The sequence below is a fragment of the Hakea prostrata genome, chromosome 1 (genome assembly GCF_041222555.1).
Source record: "Hakea prostrata isolate BN-2017 chromosome 1, UWA_Hpros_2, whole genome shotgun sequence".
NCBI classification, from domain to species: Eukaryota; Viridiplantae; Streptophyta; class Magnoliopsida; order Proteales; family Proteaceae; genus Hakea; species Hakea prostrata.
In genome coordinates, this window is record NC_142600.1 from 63,821,271 (window position 1) to 63,843,138 (window position 21,868).

Sequence of the window (21,868 nt, forward strand, 5' to 3'; positions counted from 1 at the left end):
GAGAGGAGATCGAGGGAGTTTGAACTGGTTGATTTTAGCCATGGAGAATCAGGGCTGGATCTTAGGTGGGACCCACGTGGGCCTATAGGTAGAAGCATGTATGTGTATTTCTTTATAACACAAATAAAAGTGGGGCCACCTTTGAATATTAATAAATGAATTCATGTGGACCGCACGCTTCGGGGGACTATTCACCCTTTGATCATCAGTCGGGATGATAACTTGGTACCCCTTGGGAATACTAAAGCTTGACTTAAACCTATCTAAGTCATCAGAAGAAAGAGAGAAAATGTAGAACTCAGGTCCCGAAGAAGATTGAACGAAATCGATGTGCCAAGGAGTTAAAGGCTGGGATTTCGCTAACGCCAGGGCATCCCGATCAAAGTTTCTCTTATCAAGCTTACGAGTAATGGTTCCCCGAAAACCACTAGGACGCCGGAATGGCGGACGGGGTGGGGCTTTCCTAGAAGAAAAAGAAACTCGGGACGAGGTCAAAGCTTCAGGAATCAAGAAAACTTGGGGAGAAGAGGTTGAGGGATCATGAGAGGTGGTCGTAGATTCAGGCCTTAAGGCACTCTGGGTAGAAGGGGTAGTAGAATCAGAAGCAGCAGAAGACTCGGGATCATCTCGATGTTCCTCATCCCTAGATTCAACACTAGGAACTTCATGAACTTGAGCCTGAGCAGCTTGAGCCCGAGCGGCTTGATATTCCCTATCCTTACGGTTCATCTCCCTTATCTCCTCAAGAATCCTAGGGTCATCATCAAGAGGACTATCACTAGAAGTACGAGAGCTTTCATCGTCCAAGGACTGCTCATGAAGGTCCTTTAGGCGATTCCCGGTCAAGTTAAACCTCCTTGTTTGATCGCTATCACCTTCACTCGCATATCCTTCGGCCCGACGATGCTTCTTTTCCCGATAGATAGGGATGGGAACCTTAGGCTGATGCCTAAAACCTCTCAAACTCACTCTAGGTTTCTTCGGAGTCATGAAGGAAAGAAACTTATTGCTTAAAGACTTGAAGGATCTCGGGAGCTTAGTCGGAGCAATTCTTAGTCGAGAGCAAAGGAAACTGTAAATCAAAACGAAGATGAAAAGGTCCTATTTATACTGCCAGAAGAAGCGTTACACTTCCTGATCGAACGGTTACGACGTTTCACAATCGACGGTTCAGGAAGAGAGATGATGTAACTCCCCGAGGCAGTCATTATGACTCTAGGCATAGCCATTTGATGTTGCAAGGCCATAATGGACGGGGACTTCGAGGAAAACCATTACAAAAATGGCTAGTCACTTCATACCAGGCATTTAATGTGCCCGACGGCAAAACTCCCTCATTTTCCCGAATAAAGTAGAACAACATTCGGGACAAGATGTTTTTATCCTCTCCTTGGTCGGGACGAACGATGAGACGACATATGATTGCCAAACATAAACAGATATTTCTCTCGCTCTTAACCTAACTTTCTCTACATTACATAGAGCGATCCTCGGGACAATCACCAACGGCTCCCTCGATCATGGATAACCAGTATTCTCTCAAAAGCTTGAGATTGAAGTGATCTTGTATGAAGAGGACCCATTAAGATTAGGAGTCGGGAATGATAAATGCACCCGACAGCTTAACTTCCTTACTATCCCACACGTTGTAAACAATGATCGGGATAGGGGGCTTATGATACGGAAGTTTCCTACCCGACCGGGTCAGACCGGCTGGGGCTCCACACTCAATTAGGATAAGAGTCGACTGGCTTGATCAAGGCACGATGTATGCTCGACTAATATGGCAACCATTCTCAAGGAGGAAAGTCAACTCCGTCGTTGATCGAGCGGGATCGACAACGGGAAGGCATGATCTCAGGAGAAATGATAGCCACCGTCGGGTAGACTTACCAAATACATAAAAGGTAACATTAACGGTATAAGAAGAGGGACATACCCCTCCGGTAAGCATCCAATACATTTTGAGCATCCTCTTGTGTAATCTTTGCACGAGATCTTAGATTGTTCATTGTTTGACTTAGCCATCGGAGGCAGTTGCCCGGTAATCTAGCCGGCCCGCGTCTAACTCTTTTTGCAAGACTCATCGTCTTTAGCTTGAAGGGGGCTCAGTCGGGTGCAGCATCAACATAATTGATACGCATCACTTCCTTATCTCAAAGGATGGCTTCTCAGTTAAGTCTTTAGTTCTCATCCAATTCCCAAAAACCACATCACCAATCTGTAACTCTAGATTAATAGGAAGTCCTTTGAATCTCGGGTACCCTGTATGTTCATATGAGATTTAGTCATACATTGTATGGAGTCATGCTCTATCACTCTACAAAAGAAGCATAAATTTGGAAGTTTCAAATAATTCAATTCCACCCCAGCTGGCAAGATTCCAACCTAATTGATTAGTATACAAGGCCGAAATTGGGGGATAATTCTTCTCTCTATTTTTATTATATTGGGTTTCTTAAATCCCTTAGCTTGTTGGATACCTTCCATTCCTTGAATCTACCAAGTTGACATCCAATCTACTTTGCCATTTCTATATTTCTAAGTTTTAAAGGAAGATTGGACACCTAAACCTCGATTTTAAATCGATCAAAGATGACTTCTGTCAAAGGAATGTGGGATTTCCAAATTTTAAAAACCATCAAATGGCCTTCAATCAGCCTATGACCATGATTCAGAGCCATTGCAACTTCTCAAATATACTGCTTAAACTAAGAAAAAGTTGCTGCCCACTTGTTGAACCTCCAGATCCCTATTTAGTCTCCAGACCGCTATCAAACTATGAGTCATTGTAGATTGCATAAATTTTTTCCTCAAAATTTGTTTTCCTATTAGCACCAGTGACTAGTTGATGTTTGAATTTCTTGGCTCCTCCATGGTCATCCTATTACTCTCCTCTGTTAACATTATTTTAGGCGATTGAGGAGGAGAAAATTCCCCCATCTTTATGTTGCTTGACATTTCAGTTGAAAAAACACCACTTTCCAAGAACATGTTTAGAGCAACGAGATGCTTATTTAATAGATCTATTGTTTTTTGTTATCCTCTTTAGTGCTCCACTCACCTGGACAAAACCATATCAAGAGATTTTAAAAAGTTGTTTGTGCATTAGAGAGTTGACGGGTACGGACTTCTCAAAACGAAGAGAGATTTTAAATCCTCATGGTGTCGTTTACCAAAGGGAAAGTATTTAAGGGCCCATCCATGCCACCTATTCACACCAAACTATGTCGATCGTAAAAAGCAACAAAAAAGTTACAGTGAAAGCCCTAGTTCAATGGTGGACATACCAATGGCAACAAGGAAAAGGAAAGCCCTAATGTAAGGGAAAGTAATCAATATAACAAATTATTATTATTATTATTATTTTAAAATCTTTTCATTAGACTCAACATCATTAATAGGTTTCTCCCATTTTTATCTTTTTTTTTTGTCTGAAAAATTAAAAAGGAAATGTTGTACTTCGTGCATGAGGTTCACACATGTAGCAGAGTTATGACGTTGCTCTAATGTTCACAATCTTGTCTCTTTAATATAAATTTAATTCAAAACAATTCATAATCTTTTTAATGTAATAGTTTAAAAGAAACCCATAAAAAGAGAGTCCGGATGACCTCCTTGTGTGGAAAACATATTGCTTCCTAAACGCTTTATTGCCACAAAATTGAATGGAACCACATCTAAATTAAAAAATAAAAATTAGAGGTGGAATCCCCTTAAGATCTTACATAGGCCCCACCTAATTTCGTGGTGACAGTAGTATGTGGCAGTGTGCTTCCCCCATGGAGAGGTGATCCATACTTGTCAAAAGAATCACAACCATCCAACTCCAATCGGCCGGATCTCTGATCTGAAAAAGAAAACCAACCGGACCAAACCAACGAATTAGAACGCAAAATGACAGTTAAGCCCAGGATCGAGCCAACGAATTTGAACATGACCGTTAAGCCCTTTTAAATTTCTCGAATAATGTTTATTTTCCAGTTTTTTCATAAACCTCGAATATTTCACTTTCATATATAAAAATAGTGACGCCAAAACCCAAACCCTAAAAGTCTCCATCCCCCGCCCAGATTCGAAGTCGGTCGTCGAGTCGTCGTACTAAAGAAGTGTGCGCTCGCTGAACACCGCGCGGAAATATTTATTCCCACCGTCTCCTGTAAAGGGGTTCAGGGGTTTAGGAAAAATAAAGAGGATTTCTGATTTTGTTGCAGAAGCCGAGCTTGGAGCTCTTAATAACTGCTTCAAGGTATCTCTTTTTGGCTGCAAACATGGCTACGTCAATCTCATCCCAGTTGCAGGCATTGGTAAGCAAATCCTTGATAATAGACGATGCCGAGCCAACCAAAAGACCCTTTGCTCGACCATCCATCATCTTCGACCCCAAAGAAGCTGCCGACATCGATTTAGATACACTTCTCTCCATTGCCCTCTCAGGTAACTTCGATTTTACTGATGTTTCTACCTTTACTGTCTCATTTTTGTCTTCAAAGTTTTGTTTTTTAAAGTTTGTCTGTGCTGGTTCTGGGTTACAGGTTTGGAGGCTCTCATCAACACGAATGAGCGTTTTACCAATTATAAGAACGTCCTATTTAGTCACAAGAGTAGAGAGGTAGATAGAGAGTTGATGGGCATAGAAGAGAACAAAAGCATCAATTCATCTATTAGTTCGTACCTTCGGTTACTTTCTGGTCATCTTCACTTGCATTCTGCCCTGCAGACGCTGGAGTATTTGATACGTAGATACAAGTAAGCGCCACATATTTTACCATCTAATGTGGAGGTAGTTGTTGAGTTTTCTGTGTATATCTTTGAAAGTTTGAATTTTAGTTTGAATTGGATGTTTAATTGGATATTTCAGGGTTCATGTGTACAACACCGAGGAGCTGATACTCTGTGCATTGCCTTACCATGACACCCACGCTTTTGTTAAGATTGTCAAGTTATTGGACTTTGGGTGAGGAAATTTTATATTCCAAGACTGGTTGGACATAATTCCCATTTGTTATGAGGTCTGGAGATTCTTATTTCATACTTTTATGATGTAGATATAGAAATAGTAAGTGGAGATTTCTTGAAGGTGTCAAAAACTCTGGTGCACCACCACCGAGAAAGGTTATAGTGCAGCAATGCATCCGTGATATGGGGGTATTGGTGGCAATTTGTGACTATGTGAGACTCAATATCTGTCTGTCTATATTCTTTATTTGCACTGCAAATCAGTGAAATGCTATTTTATTCAAGTAACTACTTGTCCTTTTGTAGGCAATGCCATTGAAGAAGCATCAACCTTCTAGACCTGTGGTTGGCTTTGGTACTGCAGTTGTGATTGAGGTGCTTGGTTCCTTGCAAACCATTAATACTGATGTGGTACAGAAAATCCTCCCTTTTGTCCTATCTGGCCTCCGACCTGCCACAGAATGTGGACCAGATCATAAGGTGAAGTATGATGATGTATTTATACAAAGTGTAGGATAGTTTCAGCTGCATACTCTGTGGCTTTACTGCTTTTCAGCTGTATACTCTGTGGCTTTACTGCCTTGTTGCTATTAAAAAAATCCAGGCTTTTTGGTGGTTTCTTGTAGTGTTTACCAAAAGGAAGTTAGAAAAAGGACAAATATATATGATTTTGCATATGTGAGCTTTTTGTAGTATCACAAATAGATAACTGAGTAATCTCATCCAATGTGCTGTTTTCCATATTGGATATAGAACAGCTGGTAATCATATGCATATGTGAACTTATGTCTTCCTAAATCAATGATTTAAAATTCTGATTGATATTTTTCCCCCTTTTAAGTTTATACTGTTGTTGTCCAAATTGACCATTTACACTGTAAATCTGTATGTGTGAAGACCTCTGTTGTGTTCACCTGGATCCACAAGGTGCGCTGAAAAAAAACAATTGAGTTGGGTCTATTGGATGGGATTTTTTCTGTAGTAGGTATGACTGGTGGATAGGAAATGTAACAATTAGTGGGCTTCGGTTTGTTGAGTAATTTTGTTCCAGCTAGCACACGAGGTTCTTAGTCCTATTTGTTTCTACTATTCCTTTCTTCCTTTTTCGATGTTGTTTAGCCTCAAGTTTGCTTGAGTTTATGGTTTGCTGGAGCCATGGAGATGGCTTTAGTGGATTCCCTTGTATAGATAGGGTTAAAAAAAAGGAAAGGAGACTCATCTGGTTGGCTCAAAAGGGCCTAGCTGGTGGTTGGGTTGGGTTCTGGTGCTTCTGTGATTGTTCTTGCAGAATCCCAATTACAGGGGTTATTTGGGGGATTTATTGAAATATCCCTAGAGCTCTCTCTCCAATGTGAACCAGGATCCAGGGTTTAACTGATTGTTGCCATCCCTAGGTCTAGTTCCACCTTAGTATCCTCTTCAAGTGAATGGGCAATCTTCTAGGGTTTGTAATACCCTATGGTTGTAGAAATTGGGTTGTTTTGGAAGATTGAGGGTTGGGAGTGTGGTATTTGACTAGTGTTTTATAGCCTTTAGAAGAAATTCACATTAAGACTCAATTTTAGAAGACAAATGAAACTAAAAGTGATGTAACCGGGCCCAGCCGCCACTCCCTTGACCCCCACAACCCCCCCCCCAAAAAAAAAAAAAAAAAAAAGAAAAAGAAAAAAGAAAAAGGAAAAAAACCCTCAAAGATGGACCCTAGAACCAAGGGCTGGCTGAATCATATCCGGGGGTATTTTGGTGCTTTTACCTCCTCTTATGGAGCCCTAGTAGGGCTAGTCAGATGCAGGCCATTGTCAGGGGTCCATATCTACTTTTATTCTTGAGTTTGGTTGGTTTGATTTGGTTTTGGTCAAGTTATTAAAGAGTCCTTGTCCGTGTGGGGGTTGACCCCCTGGTCAAAACCCTAAAGTGGTCCATTTAGGGCTGGCTGAAGCCTAAAAAGGGGAAATTTGGTCACATTCAGCCCTACTTATCTGTTGGGATTTAATTTCTGAATTTTGGATATAATTTTAGGCATCCAATCTTATCTAGAAGTCTTAGTTGATTTGTTAGTTGAGTTCTTGAGTACTTGGGAGGACTGTTATAGATAAGTTAAGTCTTTTAATTCAACAGGAGTTCTTGAGTCTTGGGACTGTTCTTTTAAGATAAGACACTCAACAGTCTTTAATTACAAGAAGAGTTCCTTTAGTGTTCAAGTCTTAGAGGGAATTTATTTTCAAGCAGATTCCATTCAATCTTTTATTATTTATTTGGATGGTTGTGATTAAATGTAACGGGATCCTAATCTATAAAGGAGTCTCTCTTTGGTTTAGAGTCTTTAATAGGTTATAAATAGCCTATTCTTTCTTTGTAAAAGTTAAGTCTTCTTCAAGTTTTGCATCTTCCCACAGCGTTCAACAATTTCCAGCAGTAGCCACCATCTTTAAGTAAGTACAGCCCCTACCCTGCTATCCAACCAAGAACACCCCCCACCAGCAGCACCAAGAACAAAACCCACCCCTCCAAAACCCTGTGGAACCCACGTGAGCCCCTTCTAGACCTTGCGACACATTCCCTCCCCCTTTCTTTCCATTCGACCCTCTCTCTGTCCGTTATCTTCCTTGTGGCAGAATCAGAAAAAACAGAAAAAGAGAAAGAGAAAGAAAAGAAAAGAATAGAAAGAAGAAAGGAAAAAGAAAGACAAAAAAAGAAAAAGAAAAGGAAGATCAAGGAAGAAATAGAAGAGATCCTTTTCTTCTTCCAAACATCCAACCTCCATCCATCATAGGATCTCTTCTCAAACCCCATTCTATTTTGAAGCCCCAATTTTATCCTTTCCCCCAATTGATGCCTACTCGTTAACTATTCAGGTTTTACCTTCTACCAAAAAAAAAAAAACTATTTAGGTTTTCTCAACATCTCAAAGGAACCCATCTAGTATTCCCAAGTGTTCCCATCCATCCCTATCTGTTTTAGAGCAGCACTTAGGTTCCTGTATTATTATTGGTTTATTTGCTCGGAGATTCTAGGCATCCCTAAATTTTGGGGGACATTCCGAGAAAATCCTAACCCTAAAATCGGCTTTACATTGCCTAGTTATTTTTCCTTCAACGTAAGAAATTAAAGAGAGCCACACACTCATGTAAAGCCAGACTTGATGAATGCAAAAACTGAATTGAAGGAAGACTTGAGAGTAGTCGTGGTTTTCCCTAAGCTGAAGGGTGCTACTGTTTCTGCAATTTCCAACAACTTAGGCTTCTCTCGCCCTCTCTTACACTTGGTGGTAGCTCTGAAAGTCAGGTTATTCTGCAGTTCTTCAAGAGACCCTCTCCCATGAAGTAAGTAGACATCTGCAGCCCTTCTAACCCCTACCTACCCTAACACAAGACACCCCACACCTCTCTTTCCCTCGCAACTGCAGCACTCCACCCTTCCCAATTCTTCCCTCTTATCCGCAAACCTTCCCCAACCCTTCCCCCTTTAGTTTCCTTCTTCTTTTTCCCTTCTTGATCTTGTGGCAACTTGGGAAGTCAATTAAAGGGGGGAAAAAAAAGGAAAAGAAAGAAAAAGAAAGAAAGAAAGAAAAGAAAGAAGAAAAAGAAAGAAAAAGCAGAAAGAAAGATCAAGAAAGAAGAAAAAATAACTCAAGAATCATTTAAGAATCACTGTAGAATCCAAGAATCATTTAAGAATAATTCAAAGATCAGTTAAGAACATTAGAACAGCCCCCTACCTTCACCAGTTCATTCGTAAACCTATCCTGGACCTAATTGCAATCATGGTAGAAAATCTCGCTCTTGAGCGAGATCTCACTACCATGAAAAACCGAGATCTCGACCATCTCGGCGAGATCTCGGTCGAGATATGTCATTTTGGGCGAGATCTCCGAGATATGCCATTTTTTGAGTGTCAACTTGGTAGCCCATCTTAGTGGGTTTTAGGGTTCCAGTTGGGCTAAAACTTGGTATTTAGCTTGTTTAAGGCCTTTTGAACTCACTAGTGGCCTTGGATTTGTGAGAAAACAGCCTTAAGTATGATTTCTAAGTCTACCCATAGTGTGAAACCGAAATGCTGTAGGATTAGAGAATGCAAGGTTCTATAACATGTATAAATGAAAGCAAGTGTGTCAAATACATCAAATAACTTAAATTTCATCAAGATTCCATCCATATGAGTATTACCATCTTGGCTTTCGAGAATAGAATGATAAAATTATACAACCGTTTGAAGTTCTATATAAGTTATTAACGCATAAGTTCATAAGACAAGTAGAGAATGATTGAGCTTCCTCCGATGTTGTAGATGTGCCAAGAGTAGTTGTAAGTGAAAATTTGGCTGAAACCGCAAAAAATTGGGCAAAAATTGAGAGTTCCAGCTAGATATGGTGAGATCTAGGGCAAGATATGGCGAGATATAGTTGCTTAATAGTTTATGTGTGAAGTTGTTAGTCAAGTCAGAGTCCTAATTAGAATTAGGGAGTCAATTTGAAGTTAATTAGGTTTCTTAGTTTGAGTCTTATTTTGTTTCTTATTTTCAGGCTTTAAATAAAAGCTCCTTACTCTGTAATTAACAGGTTGAATTGAATAAAATTGAGTGTTGCAGACAACTAACTCTTGGCTTCCTTGGGAGGGCCACGACAGATGTGAGAGTGCAAGTTCAGCCCTATCTTCTTCAAGTCCAGCTTTCTTCTTCAAGTGCAGCAGCCAATCCCCCCAACTGCAAGTACAGCCCCTTCTTGGGAGAGCTAAGGCTGATGTTAATTAGGTTCGGATTGGAAGAGATCTAAGGTTTTGAAAATTCTAGTGTTAGAAATTCCTAATGAAGAATATGAATTGCTGAATTTCTAGGGTTTAGAGGTCAAGGGTGGGCTGAAATTTGGGTCGAAGGTAGGGTCAAAGGAGAGGAGTCTAAGTCCTGAAGGGGTAGGTCTAGCTCATAGGGGTTAAGGGAATCTAAGGTTAGATTGTTGCTGCAGCTCTGGTTTTGCAGTTTCTGGAAATTCCAGAACTGCCACAGGTTATAGAGGAAGGAGGAGGAGGAAAAGAGAGGGGAAGGGGCTTGGATTAGTATTGTAGGGTTGGGGAAGGTAGTGGGAGGAATGATGGTGATGCTGCAGTCTTTGGGAGGGGAATGGGATGATTCTCACAGAGAGAGAGAGGGGGCGTGGGGGGAAGGGGCTGTAATGGCAGAACCTATGGTTTTAGGGATGGGGATGGCTTGCGGATGAGGGATAGGATGGTGCTGTGATTGGTTTGTACTTGAAGATGAATAAGGCTGCTGTACTTGAAGGTGGTTGCTGTAACCTCAGAAAAGCTGCTGAATAACACTCTTTGAAGTAGGCGCAGGCTCCCCTAGGAACCCTCAACCTCCTTCGGTTGCCTCCAAAACTCATTCATAATTTTATTCATCAAATTAAGTTTGCTGTTTACAAGGTTTGAAGGCTTATTTATAGCCTACTGAAAGAAGTTGGACTAGGACTCAACTTTAGAAAAGAAATGAGACTTGGATTCTAACTTGCAATTCAAATCATACTAAAACTCTTAAGGCTTCAACCTGTGCAAGGAAACTTCATAACTCTCTCTAGAGAGTTCCAATATGATTTCTAAGAGTAAATGTTTGTTCCTTGCAGGGACTAGGAAATCCCTAGTGGAGTAATGGACTCCTTCACAATCTAGGAATTCAACACTAACGAGGACTCTTCAATAACTTTCAAAGTAAGGACTCAAATTCAAAAATAAAAGTATATCCAGGGTCCTACACAAATGCTGGACCTAATGGAACCCTAGGTGGGGAACCCTAGGTTGGACTCAACATAAGTTTGCAAAAATACCCAAATACCCATGCTGTTGGCAGAAATTCTTTGGGATGCTGGTGGGAGCCATATTACACTGGCCCCTTGGGCCCTCATTAGGCGGTCCTGGATTTGGTTTACATCTCATTTTTATGAGTCAGATTAGCAATTTTAGGAGGTCCATATATGTGTAATACATCCCCCCACTAGTTAGAGACGATTTGTTTGAATGATATGAGCATTTTATTTGAGTTTCGGTACTGTTGAGCCATGATTACGGGATTGGCATCCCAAGAATGACTTCTTTTTCCTCCTTTGAAGAACACCTGCTACAGTTCTGCCAATCAAGCTGCTGTCCAAGAAGATCTTCAACAACTGAGTTATCCCCGACCTCAACTCTTTTGATTCAAATCTTTTAATTTCCCGAACCTTACTTCCTCTTTTTCCTCTTTTTCTTTTTCTCTATACCCCATGCATTAAATCGTATCTTCAGTCCAAAATTACCTCTAAAGTCCATTGGAGATATGTCTCAAAGCCTATACACATGATATCCTTCACCCTATCAAGAGTACGCATCAAATTACCAATCCAAGTCCAAGGTTTCCATCTTTCTTGTGTTTTTGGGTTCCCTAAGAAGCCTAATTTTATTTTATCTTATTTTTTTTACACTAGTCTTACTTTTAGATCTGTCCCAAACTGTTGGGATCATCCTCATAATTCATTACCTTATCCAAGTTAGATCATCGTCCGATGACTAAAATTTTAGTTTAGTTTCATCATCATTAGCTAGAAATTTTAGTTTCGGTATTTCCAGATAGGAATTGGGCATTCTCAGAAAAAAGATGTCTATAGGATTGCTGTTGGCTCTGGGTTTTGGATGGGGTAGTAATGAATGGCTAAAGAGGTTGTATGCCAAATTAAGGATCAAAGAGATCTATGTAGACATTGTAGAGAAGGTTTTCACAGAGATGTTAACAGAGTTGTAGGGTACGGCTCTAAAGATCCTAGTCAGATGGGGATGAAACTTAGGAGAAGTGGAGATGATCATGTAAGGGGATGGTCCCTAAAGTTTGATGATGTTCTAACTGGCAACTTGAGCTAGATCTAGGTTGTTCTCTTCAGGATTTTAGGCAGTACGAGAATTCAAGAACCTTGCTGCTTTTTAGGGTCAGGGTTGTCAGGATGGTTGAAGGATCACACATATCTTGACAAGGACCAACTTAAATAAGAAAATAAGATTACGACCAGAATCCCAACAAGATTCTGGCTTTTCTTGGATCAACTTAGGTTGGACCAGGGCACCCAAAATAATGCCCCTAATCTGGCCAAATTTTCTTAGCTGCTGGGAGGGCCGCTGGTTACTGGCAACCTCCCTAGGCCTTCTTTGGAATGGTCCTGGGTCCAGTTCACTTCAATCCATCAACATAAGCTTGAGGCCAGGTCAGACCCCACGGCAATCTGACCGTTGGATTAGTCCAAAGTTTAGAACCTCATCCCCTCAACCCAAGTGATCTTCCCTCTCAATTTTAGCCCTATTGGACCATCCAAACTCTAGTATAAGCCCTAATTCCTTTGCTGCTCTGATTCCCTAAAACCCTTGAAACCCTAGCCTTCTTTCTTCAACATCTGTCAAATCCTTTGCCTGAATACAATTTACTTTTAGGATTGTCTTGCCCTCTTTACTCCTTGTACTTGATCCCAATTAGGAACCCTAACTACCCCTAGGAGGCCTAATTTCTAACAAACCCTAATCTTCCTAAACCGTTGACTTGAAGTTTCAATTCAGAATTTTAAATTACAGGAAGGTATAAGTTTGAATGTCAATAAATCAAGCCAAAATCCAAAACCCAAAACCCTAATTTACTGCTGATTCAATTGAGCGACCCTGAAGAGTAGCCCTTGATTTGGGGTTTACATCATGGTCAAGGCTGGCTTGTATGAGGCTGTGGAAGAGCTGGAGTGGACCAATGTAGGTTGAGTCCTCGACCAAAACAAGATTATCTTCACGAAGAACCCCAAATAATTCCCATGTAGTGGTTCCTTACCAAGCTAACACTAATTGCTACTTCGATTAGAAAAACATCATAAATATGCAGCAGCAAAAGCTGATGAAGCCAATATCAATAAGCATCCTGCATTCCTGCCTATTGATGGAGATGTTTATATATAGCTTTGCATATGAAATCCTATTGGAATTAGGACATGAAAACTGACTTAAACGAGGACTTAAACTTGGGAACTAACTTGGACTTCTAACTACAATAGTACCTGGACACTTGAACTCAAATAAGAGAATAAATCCAAATAGCTAATTAATATATAAAAAGACCTATCTACCTTCAACAACTTAAATCAGACCAGAAAATATAACACTTGAACCATGGTTCAGTCAATATTATAAAAAGGGACTAAACTAAAACTGAGTATGGGGAATCACGTAGTCAACTCATTTATTATTGTGTTAGGTCCATTAAGCTAGCTGATTTACATTGATAACCCATAGAGTGAAGGCCCAATATTTGTATGACCTACTCGGGCCAATTCCTTAGAAAAGGACATAATTCGGTTTTGGATCGGCATTAGTTAGTTGAGAGTGCTAAGTTCAGTGCCTATAATTTTATTTGATTGATGGCATTATAGAGTTATAAATTGAACTTATTTATATTTGTTTTGCTTCTGAGAAAACTCAACTTCTTTTATAGGCTGGGACGTTGATGATAGTTGGTTTACTGGCAAGTAAAGTAATCTTAAGTCCTGAGCTCATAAAAAAATTGATTGTATCCATAGCTAAGGCAGCTCAAGAGGATGCAAAAGGATCAGCCGACTTGGCATGGCTTCGTATGTCTCTCATGGCTATTATCAACATTGCTCAGGTACTCCTGTAATTGTTACACATGCATTTCTTGCAATAATCAGTACTGAATTTTTGATATCCAAGTTCTGCACATTCTTACCTTAATACTAAAAATTTCATATCTTTTGGCTTGAAAATCAGAATATTTTATCTCATTAGCCCAAAAGTTTCTTTTTGAACAGAACCATACCAAACCAAACCAAACACTGGTCAAAAGAAATTTGTAATGCAAGAGGTCTGGTATTTTACATTCATTCTTCAAGAAGGCACCTAATTGATCCTTACAAGTGATTCCCAAAGTAAACAAACACTTGCTGCATGCAAAAATGAGAATCTGGTTCATGGGAATTAGGAGCTACCTTTTTTGTTTTTAAATTTAAGATCGTCAGTGGGAAAGAATAAAAATATCATGGAATTACTCTAGTTAGTCAATTCTATATTCAATGCAATAGTCAGTAAAATCTCTTGAGTATTAAGAAGCCCTTGGGCCCCCTTTTGAGAAATGATATGAAGTATTCCCTAGGTTTTCTCAGGGTACATGGTTTAGGTAGTCCTATCGCAATATGCTTCGCTAGGTATTCCAAAAGTTCTTAAAGCCATTGTGGCTTAGAAAGAGTTCATTCAGTTGTTTATATCAAGGAAATTGAGATAGAACCGATTTTTATTTGGACCATACTCCTATCATGGATCTCTCGATGCTGTTATACTTCATTTGATAATCTTGGATGAATATAGGACCATCAATTCCTATGATACACTCTTGGTGAGCCTTCTAGTGTTTTACCAGTAAAAGAGGCTCAAGATTAGTGCTTCAAGTTTCTTCAATAGCGAACAGGCTACACCAATTGCAGATAGTGCTAGAGAGATTTAAATTAGCAAATAATTAATCTCATGAATTCTGCAAAACTAGTGTCACCTTTTTAAGCATGTTTTAGGTGTGTTCCAGTAAAATGATTTTATAGAATCTGTTGGCAGTTATTTGTTTGGTTAATAATAGGATATTGTATGAAGTGTTCTTAGCATAGGTTTTCTATCATTTGGGAGGTGTCAAAAGCCATCATAATTTGGGACACGGAGATACAAATTAACAAAACTAGAGTAGCATCACCATAAGACCTAGAATAGTTTTGTAGGCAAATCCCCTTAAAATAGTTTTTTAAACTTTGGGACCTAAAATTATTTATATGAAAATGACTTTGATTAAGCGGGTAACTCAAATCTGAAGAAGCTAATTGGATATTCTATGGGGACTCTTGATGCAGACCAGCTGTCTAATTGCAGCCTTGGGTTTAATGATACCTCTCTGCATGAAAAGTAAAAATCATCACATTCTTGGCTGTAGTATAGAGTATTTATATTTTGTAATATTGTTTTAATTTGTTCATCTTTGATGTTGTAAATTCCAATATGATTTCTAAAGTGACTGTTCAACAGAAAAGTAATCCTAGTTTGAGTTTGAAAGCTGTGTCAGCCATAGTGGCTATAACATGTAAGTAATTCTGATGGTTCCATTATTTAATAAAGAAATTTTTTATTTTGACCATTGCTTTGACTTGTGAGAGCTATTTAGCTCTCCATCTCCTCCATCGTCTTTTTATCTACCCAATGTGCCATATGCAATTCGCTTGAAGCTTCCTTCCTATAGCTGGAAAATTTCTGTAAGCTGAAAGATATCTTCAAGTATTCAACTGGCTGTTCATCAATAATCAATTAGCTGAATCATTTCCTGACTTGGTCTTCTAATCCTCTATCCTCCTAACATTAACCCTAATTCTAGTATTCTACCCCTTTGGTTTCGTCAAATTTTTTTCATAAAATCCTGTTTCCATCTGTGAAACCCCAATGTTGACTAAAACATTCACCTGCGAAAGTTGGGTTCTAATCCAATTTGTAGCTGCTGTTATCCATTAAGACTCAAGTAAACTCCTGATCCTGTGTAGACCTAACCAGCCATTAGAAAGCTCCTGTATTTGGTTCTGATCACCCTTGTTGCCTGTTGTAGCTTCCTAGAGTTGAGGCCAGAGGCCAATGGCCAAGGTCTTATGACAGAACCTGCTCAAATTGGGGATATGGATGCAAATGAGATGATCTCAAATGGGTATTGGGTAGTTTTTTTAGGATGAATCGGGGTAATTGGGGGTGTGATGGGTATCATTAAAGATGAGATAAGGGGGTTTTGGTGTCAGAAATTTGAGATGGGGCAATGAGCTTTTGCAGGGTGATTTTTACTGATGGGATGGGGGTACAACTAGGATCTGGCCTAGTGTTTGGTAGTTTTTGAATGGTTGACCTGGATTGTTGACTTTAGTCTAAACTTGATTTCCAAGAAATTGATGGATCTAGGTTTAGACTGGGAAGAAGGGGCAGCGAGTGGGATTGAAGGTCTGGAGGCTTTTTTCATGGTTTTTTTTTTTTTTTTGGGGGGGGGGGGGGGCAATGTGCGTTTGCTTATGAAGTTTGGTCAAAAACTAATAGAAGAATTGGGAGAAACAGGGGTTCTTGGAAGAAGAATTCTGCGGCCAGGAGGGGGGGTCCTTCGGGTTGTGACTTGGAGCTCTCTAATCTCTATATAACCATGCTTCTTCAACAACTGCTGCAAGCAAAGGCCTGAGGTTGGATGGCATTAAATGCTGTTTGTGTTTAGGACTTGAAGGTGTGACTGGAGCAAGATGTGATCCAATGTGATCCAAAAGCTCTAAAAGCATAAGAGAAGTAGGAACACACATCAATTGTGTGCTTCTCTGGCGGAAGGCCTATTTCCCTTCATTATTTCCCTTCATCCCATAAAAGTTCTGTTGAAAAAGTGAAGATTTGGGATCATGTTGATATCCCATTGATGCACGGCGGATTCTTTTTGTTTATTTATTTTTAAATTTTTAAAGAAAGGTTTAAACTTGGGGAAGACAAGGTAAAAGTTCTGAAAGGGGGCTGTCTGTTGTTCAATAGAGGCCTTTTACTATGTGTTTTGGGGGTCCAGATGGTGTGTTGGAGAAGACTTATTTTTGCACTGTACCTATATGGGTTGTTTTTGCCAAAGCTTCTCTTAAACTATTAGATGATACGTGCTTGTAAGTTTGTTAGGAAGTGTGGTGGGGAGGCGATTAATTACGGATAAAATGACAAAATCTGTGGAATATTTGCTTTATGCCAGATTATGCATTATTCTGGTATTTGATGGTCATGGTTTGACTTTCAACCAAACAGTGGTGTATGAGTGGCAGCCTCCTTTATGTATAATGTGCAAAGTGTTTGGTCATTCTGAGGCAGAACATGGGCAAGGAGAAGTGCAAAGTTGCGGGCGGCTGAAATCCATGCAGAACAACCTCGAGTCGAGAGGAAGCAGGTATGAAGCAGGTTTGCTTCAAGGAGAGACAATCTACAGGGGAGGGGAGCAGAAGCTGGGTTGACAGTGGGTCAACACATGGCTAATGGTAATAGGATTTACAGAAAGGCATATCAACAGTAGGGAGAATCAGTTTGAAGTTCATTAGAGGCTGGAATCTGAGGAGGTATGAAGAGATGGATGCTTAATGGGTTCCTGGAAACCTGATGAGGAAGGGAGCGTGGAGTCCCAGCCGCCTTGGAGATGGTCAACCGTGGAACCGAGGTTAATTCAAATTTTGAGGGAGAATGGAATGAGGAGGCATCAGAAAGTAGGGTATCTGCTCCATATATCCTACATGGGATGGAGGTTGTTGAGTAGATATTGGTAGGGGATGCTTCCCATAAGGAGAATGGGAGGGTTGACCAGAGTAAGGACTCTGATATTTCTGTGGGGAATGAAGGAGTTTCTAATCATTAGGATAGTGTGACCTGTTGATAGAAGTGGAGGTGGAAGAGATGGAAACAAGGTAGCGTTCGACCTGGAATTTGACACTGATTTAGAAGTTATAATCCTTAAGGATGATTAGATCCACAATGATTGTGCCTAATCAGTAAAAGTCTGGGGAAGAGGGCAACCAGGAGAAGGAACTTAGCATCATGCATGTAGTTTCCGATGGGACCCATATTGAGTTGGGTCTAGTGGGTCCATGCTTTAAAGACTCGGGCTGAATTACTTCCAGTATCGGAAATTAAAGAGGATGAAGTTGTAGAACTGCCAGATGGTCCTCTGGGGATGGATTCCAGAAAGATGAACGAGATAGCTAGAAAGTGCTTTGGGAGTCCCTGAGGCACAACAGCTGGGGCCCCCAAGGAAGGATATCAGAAGAATGAGAAGTCTGAGTGGAGTTTTCTAAGGACAGAGGACTGAGATTGTAGGTCGTGGGTGCCTACAAGAGCTGGACAGAATGGAATCCAGCAGCATGGTTATGACCATGGTCAACCCTTTGCCCCCCTCATTCAGACAAATGCCAAGAAGAAACTTAATCCAGGTTGGAGATCTGCCAATAATTGTACATCAAATGTTTATCCTAGAATTTGGGTTGGGTAGGTCCCAAGTTATTTAAACTATGGAAGTGCTTCATGTTAGACCATAGATTAGACTTGTAAGGTGCAATTGTTGGGAACTTCAACAAGGTTTCTTTGTTCTGTTGTGCATGCTATCAACTTGTTAGAGCGGAGAGAAAGCTTGTTGAGGGATGCGAAAGACTTTGCGGAAACTATGAGAAACCTTTGGAGTGTATTGGGTGATTTCAATATTGTTCATCAACAGAGTGAAAAGATAGGGAGGATCTGGTTGATTTGCGACCACAATAGGATTCAATGACTATTTTTGAAGCTAGACCTGAAATGAAAATGGGTGATCTTCACTTGGACAAACAATGAAAGTAGTGTATAGGGTGTTTTGTAAACTGGATAGAGTGCTCTGCTGAACAATGAGTGGCTTGATAAACTCACAATGTCTGAAGTGGTGTTCTTATTCTCTGGGTTGTCTGACTATAGTCAAATTCTTCTGCAGACCCTTGAGGACCATAATCAAGTCCCAAACCATTCAAGCTCTTCAAGGCTTGGACTCCCAGCTAGACTATCAAGGTGTTGTAAAGAGAGGATGGTGCATGTCTGTGAAATTACTATCAAAAGATTTGGGTTAGAATAAGGTATAATGCAAGTTCTTAGTCTATGGATTTGGTGATCAAAAGGTTTGGGTTATAATAAGGTACAATGCAAGTTCTTGGTGTATGGAATTTGTAGGAAGGTTTGGGAATGGAAAAAAGATCCAGATGTGTCGATAGATTTGCCGAAAGTGGAAAGATTAATTCCTTCTTGAAGTGATTTGCTGGTTTGGAAAGTGAATGCTACATGCCTCTTAACAACCAATTCAGCTTTGCTCTAACATAAATCTTAGGAGGTGGATTGATGAAGTGATTTGCTGGTTTGGAAAGTGAATGCTACATACTGGGACGCTTATGAGTTTAAAATTGATTAAAACTGATCTTAGGACTTAGATATCCACCCGAATTAAAAATCTAATTACATAATTATCCCAATAAATAAATAACAAAATCTTAAATTATCTCTAAAACTCCTGTGAAACAGTTCCTATTTTATCTCGTTGCAAGCTGGACTTTGGGCCCACCAAATTTGAATCTATCTCCACACAAGCTGGACTTGGGGTCCACCAAATATGTAAATTATCATCTAGAGTACTGTTCAAGTTACTGTAGTGTGAACAGTAACTTTTGGTTGTTCTGCATCAGTTTGGGTACTTGATGGGGCTTTCAGGGTTCAAGAAAAAGGAAAAAAAGAGGAAAGAATGTGGGTGGTAGTGGGAAGGGCCTGGTCTGCAATTTTCCTGGTGTGGGTTTTGTTCTTCAATGGATGTAGTGGATAATGGCATGGCAGACTGGACGACAGTCACCGCTAGGATCTTGGACATGAAACAGCAGGAAACTTCAACCACCTTGGACTTTAAACACCAAGGATCCCAGACTTGTTGACTTCAACCATCAACTAACGAGATCTAGGTTAGAACATTTAGATCAGTAAGTCTCAGATAAAAGACAGCAAATGAAAGCAATTAAACAATAATCGGTAACTCTCCTGTACAATGGGGTTATTTATAAAGGGGCATTCAGCATTACAGGATGTCCTAATTGGGTACTTGGGGTAGGACCTGGATAAATTAACGTAATTAAAACATGATTTTGCCCTCCTTTTAAGTGCACGAGTCTACTAAATAATAAATAGCCTAGAACTCTGTTAAACAAATAATGGAAGGACTATTCTATCCTTTAAGTTGGAGCAGGAGTCACACATATTGACTAATGAGCCAAACAAACCAATTAGACTGTGGTCCAATCGAACTAAGAGAAAAAAGAAAGGAGCTATATTGCTACTACTAGTACCCAACTATGTTGCTGGGCGGCAACTTCAAGGGTCCTATTTGGGCTACTTCTTGCAGATGTAAGTCTTCAAGCCTTCTTTATGGCTCTAGGATTGCTTGATCTGATTTGCAGCCTCATCCGATTGTCATGAACCCTAAATTTTCTCAGGTTTTTCTGACCCAAAATCTGGAAACCGAACTCTGATTTTCTGTTAATCCAATTTCAGCAGCACTCAAGCATCAACGAGACACCAAACTGTCATTGATAGACTTCCCTTCATCATAACCTAACCCTACCATCAGGCCCAAACCCCAGATTTTGTCCTATGTGAGCTTACTAGTTCATCTTAGATCCTGGATTTTGGTTCCTAATTGGATCCTATCCAATGTATTGGCTCTTTATGATTATATATGTATACCAGTTGATGTTTCAAGCATGAAAAGGGTTAAAGGCCAGTTCTGTATCTAACCTACTCAGCATGACCAAGAAGCACATTCTTGGGTCATCCTCTGCATGTCCCAAAGAAATACTTGATGCTGATAATGGATGGATGACTACTAGTGGCTTGACTAGTTTCAACTAGCTGACTGGGAGCTTGATGAAGTCTCATGTATCAAATTGGGAACGGGAGTGGTTTTTCTCCCCTTCTCTTTCTAAAGAAAAGCCTAGCTCTGTCAAAGTCTTAAATATCATGCGGATTAGTTTAGTGCAGCCTTCATACATGTGAGCATGGGGGAAAGTAACTGTCCATTTGTTTTTTCACTTTAGTCAAGTTGGAGGACTTAATAGTCAATGGTTTGATGAGTTTAATAAAGATGTGATAATTTTTTTTTTGGGGGGGGGGGGGGTGCTGTTGGGGACGGATGCACAACCACGAAGAAGAGGAAAAGTAAAACAAACTCACAACTGTTAGCAATTCAATGTGGCTCAGCAAGATTGCCTACATCCACCCGAGAGAAAAGGATTTCACTGTTACCTGAAAACCTCACCACTCTTAACACCTTATAAAGTGCTACCCTTTGCTTGCACTTCATGTTACCTAGGTTAGCCCACAGAGGCTATTTATAGGGAAATCCAAAACCCTAGTACCAATATAATTACAATTTTATTCCTGTACAAGTAATTGCCCCAAAACCCATTCCAATTACAAATACAACCAAACTATAGTTATATGGACACACAAAATACTAGACATTTGAAACCAACATGTTTGGGGCAGGGTGTGGTTTGCACTCGAAGACTGTGTTTTGGTGGATTTCAATTTCATGGATTGTGGAAACCTGTGCAGACAGATTTCGATACTGAACCATTGGTCGGATAATTTTACTGAGGCAGAGAATTGAACCCTGAGATGGTATAGCCCTTTTTTTCTATTCTATGATTTATGTGTGCCTATGTTTGCTACCTAAAATCATTACTTGAGGAGGGCTTATTGTATGGGAAACTCTGCATTACTGTAGGTTGATCACCAGCTAGGGCTAACTTTTAGAAATAAAATGATATCAGAATTCAGAAGACATCACTATCTTTTGTCATAGTCTTGTGAGGAAAGTGACCCAGGAGAATGTAGAATGCTGTTTTCAATTTTGAAGGTGTAGAAGACTCCTATGTTCAGTAATTGAAGAAACCATTTGGACAATCATGATACAAGCTTCATAGATCCTAGTCATTTATATATGGGTTACATCTTGCATTCTTGTTTATACTTAATACTTTTTGGATGCCTTCTCATTTTTTATTTAGATTATTGTTTCATGCTGTTTATTTTCAACATACAAATAATCTGCGCAAATGATACTAATGATGTGCTATAATGTATTTTCTTTGTTCTTGTTAGTTGTTACTGTGGCTGATTGATGTAACTTTTTTTCAGTTGCAATCTGTGCAAATGGTTCCCAAGAAGGCTTTGGAGATTCTTAATGATATTCGGTAATTATTCTAGCCTGTGCTCTAAGTTAATAGTTTTTCTTTGATGGATGTGCGTATTTATGAGCTATCTGCATTGGCCTTTCT

General features: G+C 39.9%; 1 protein-coding gene across 1 annotated transcript in view; it reads left to right on the forward strand.

The window, feature by feature from the left end:
• Positions 1–4,039: 4,039 nt before the first annotated feature.
• Positions 4,040–21,868, forward strand: part of LOC149029379 (ARM repeat superfamily protein) — a 74,228-nt gene continuing 56,399 nt past the window's right edge. Inside the window, exons 1-7 of the mRNA XM_089141702.1 lie at positions 4,040–4,437; positions 4,536–4,749; positions 4,862–4,957; positions 5,049–5,172; positions 5,266–5,439; positions 13,438–13,608; positions 21,729–21,784. Of these exons, the coding sequence (XP_088997828.1) occupies positions 4,272–4,437; positions 4,536–4,749; positions 4,862–4,957; positions 5,049–5,172; positions 5,266–5,439; positions 13,438–13,608; positions 21,729–21,784 (1,001 nt within the window). The 5' untranslated portion in view covers positions 4,040–4,271. The remainder of the gene's footprint in view (positions 4,438–4,535; positions 4,750–4,861; positions 4,958–5,048; positions 5,173–5,265; positions 5,440–13,437; positions 13,609–21,728; positions 21,785–21,868) is intronic.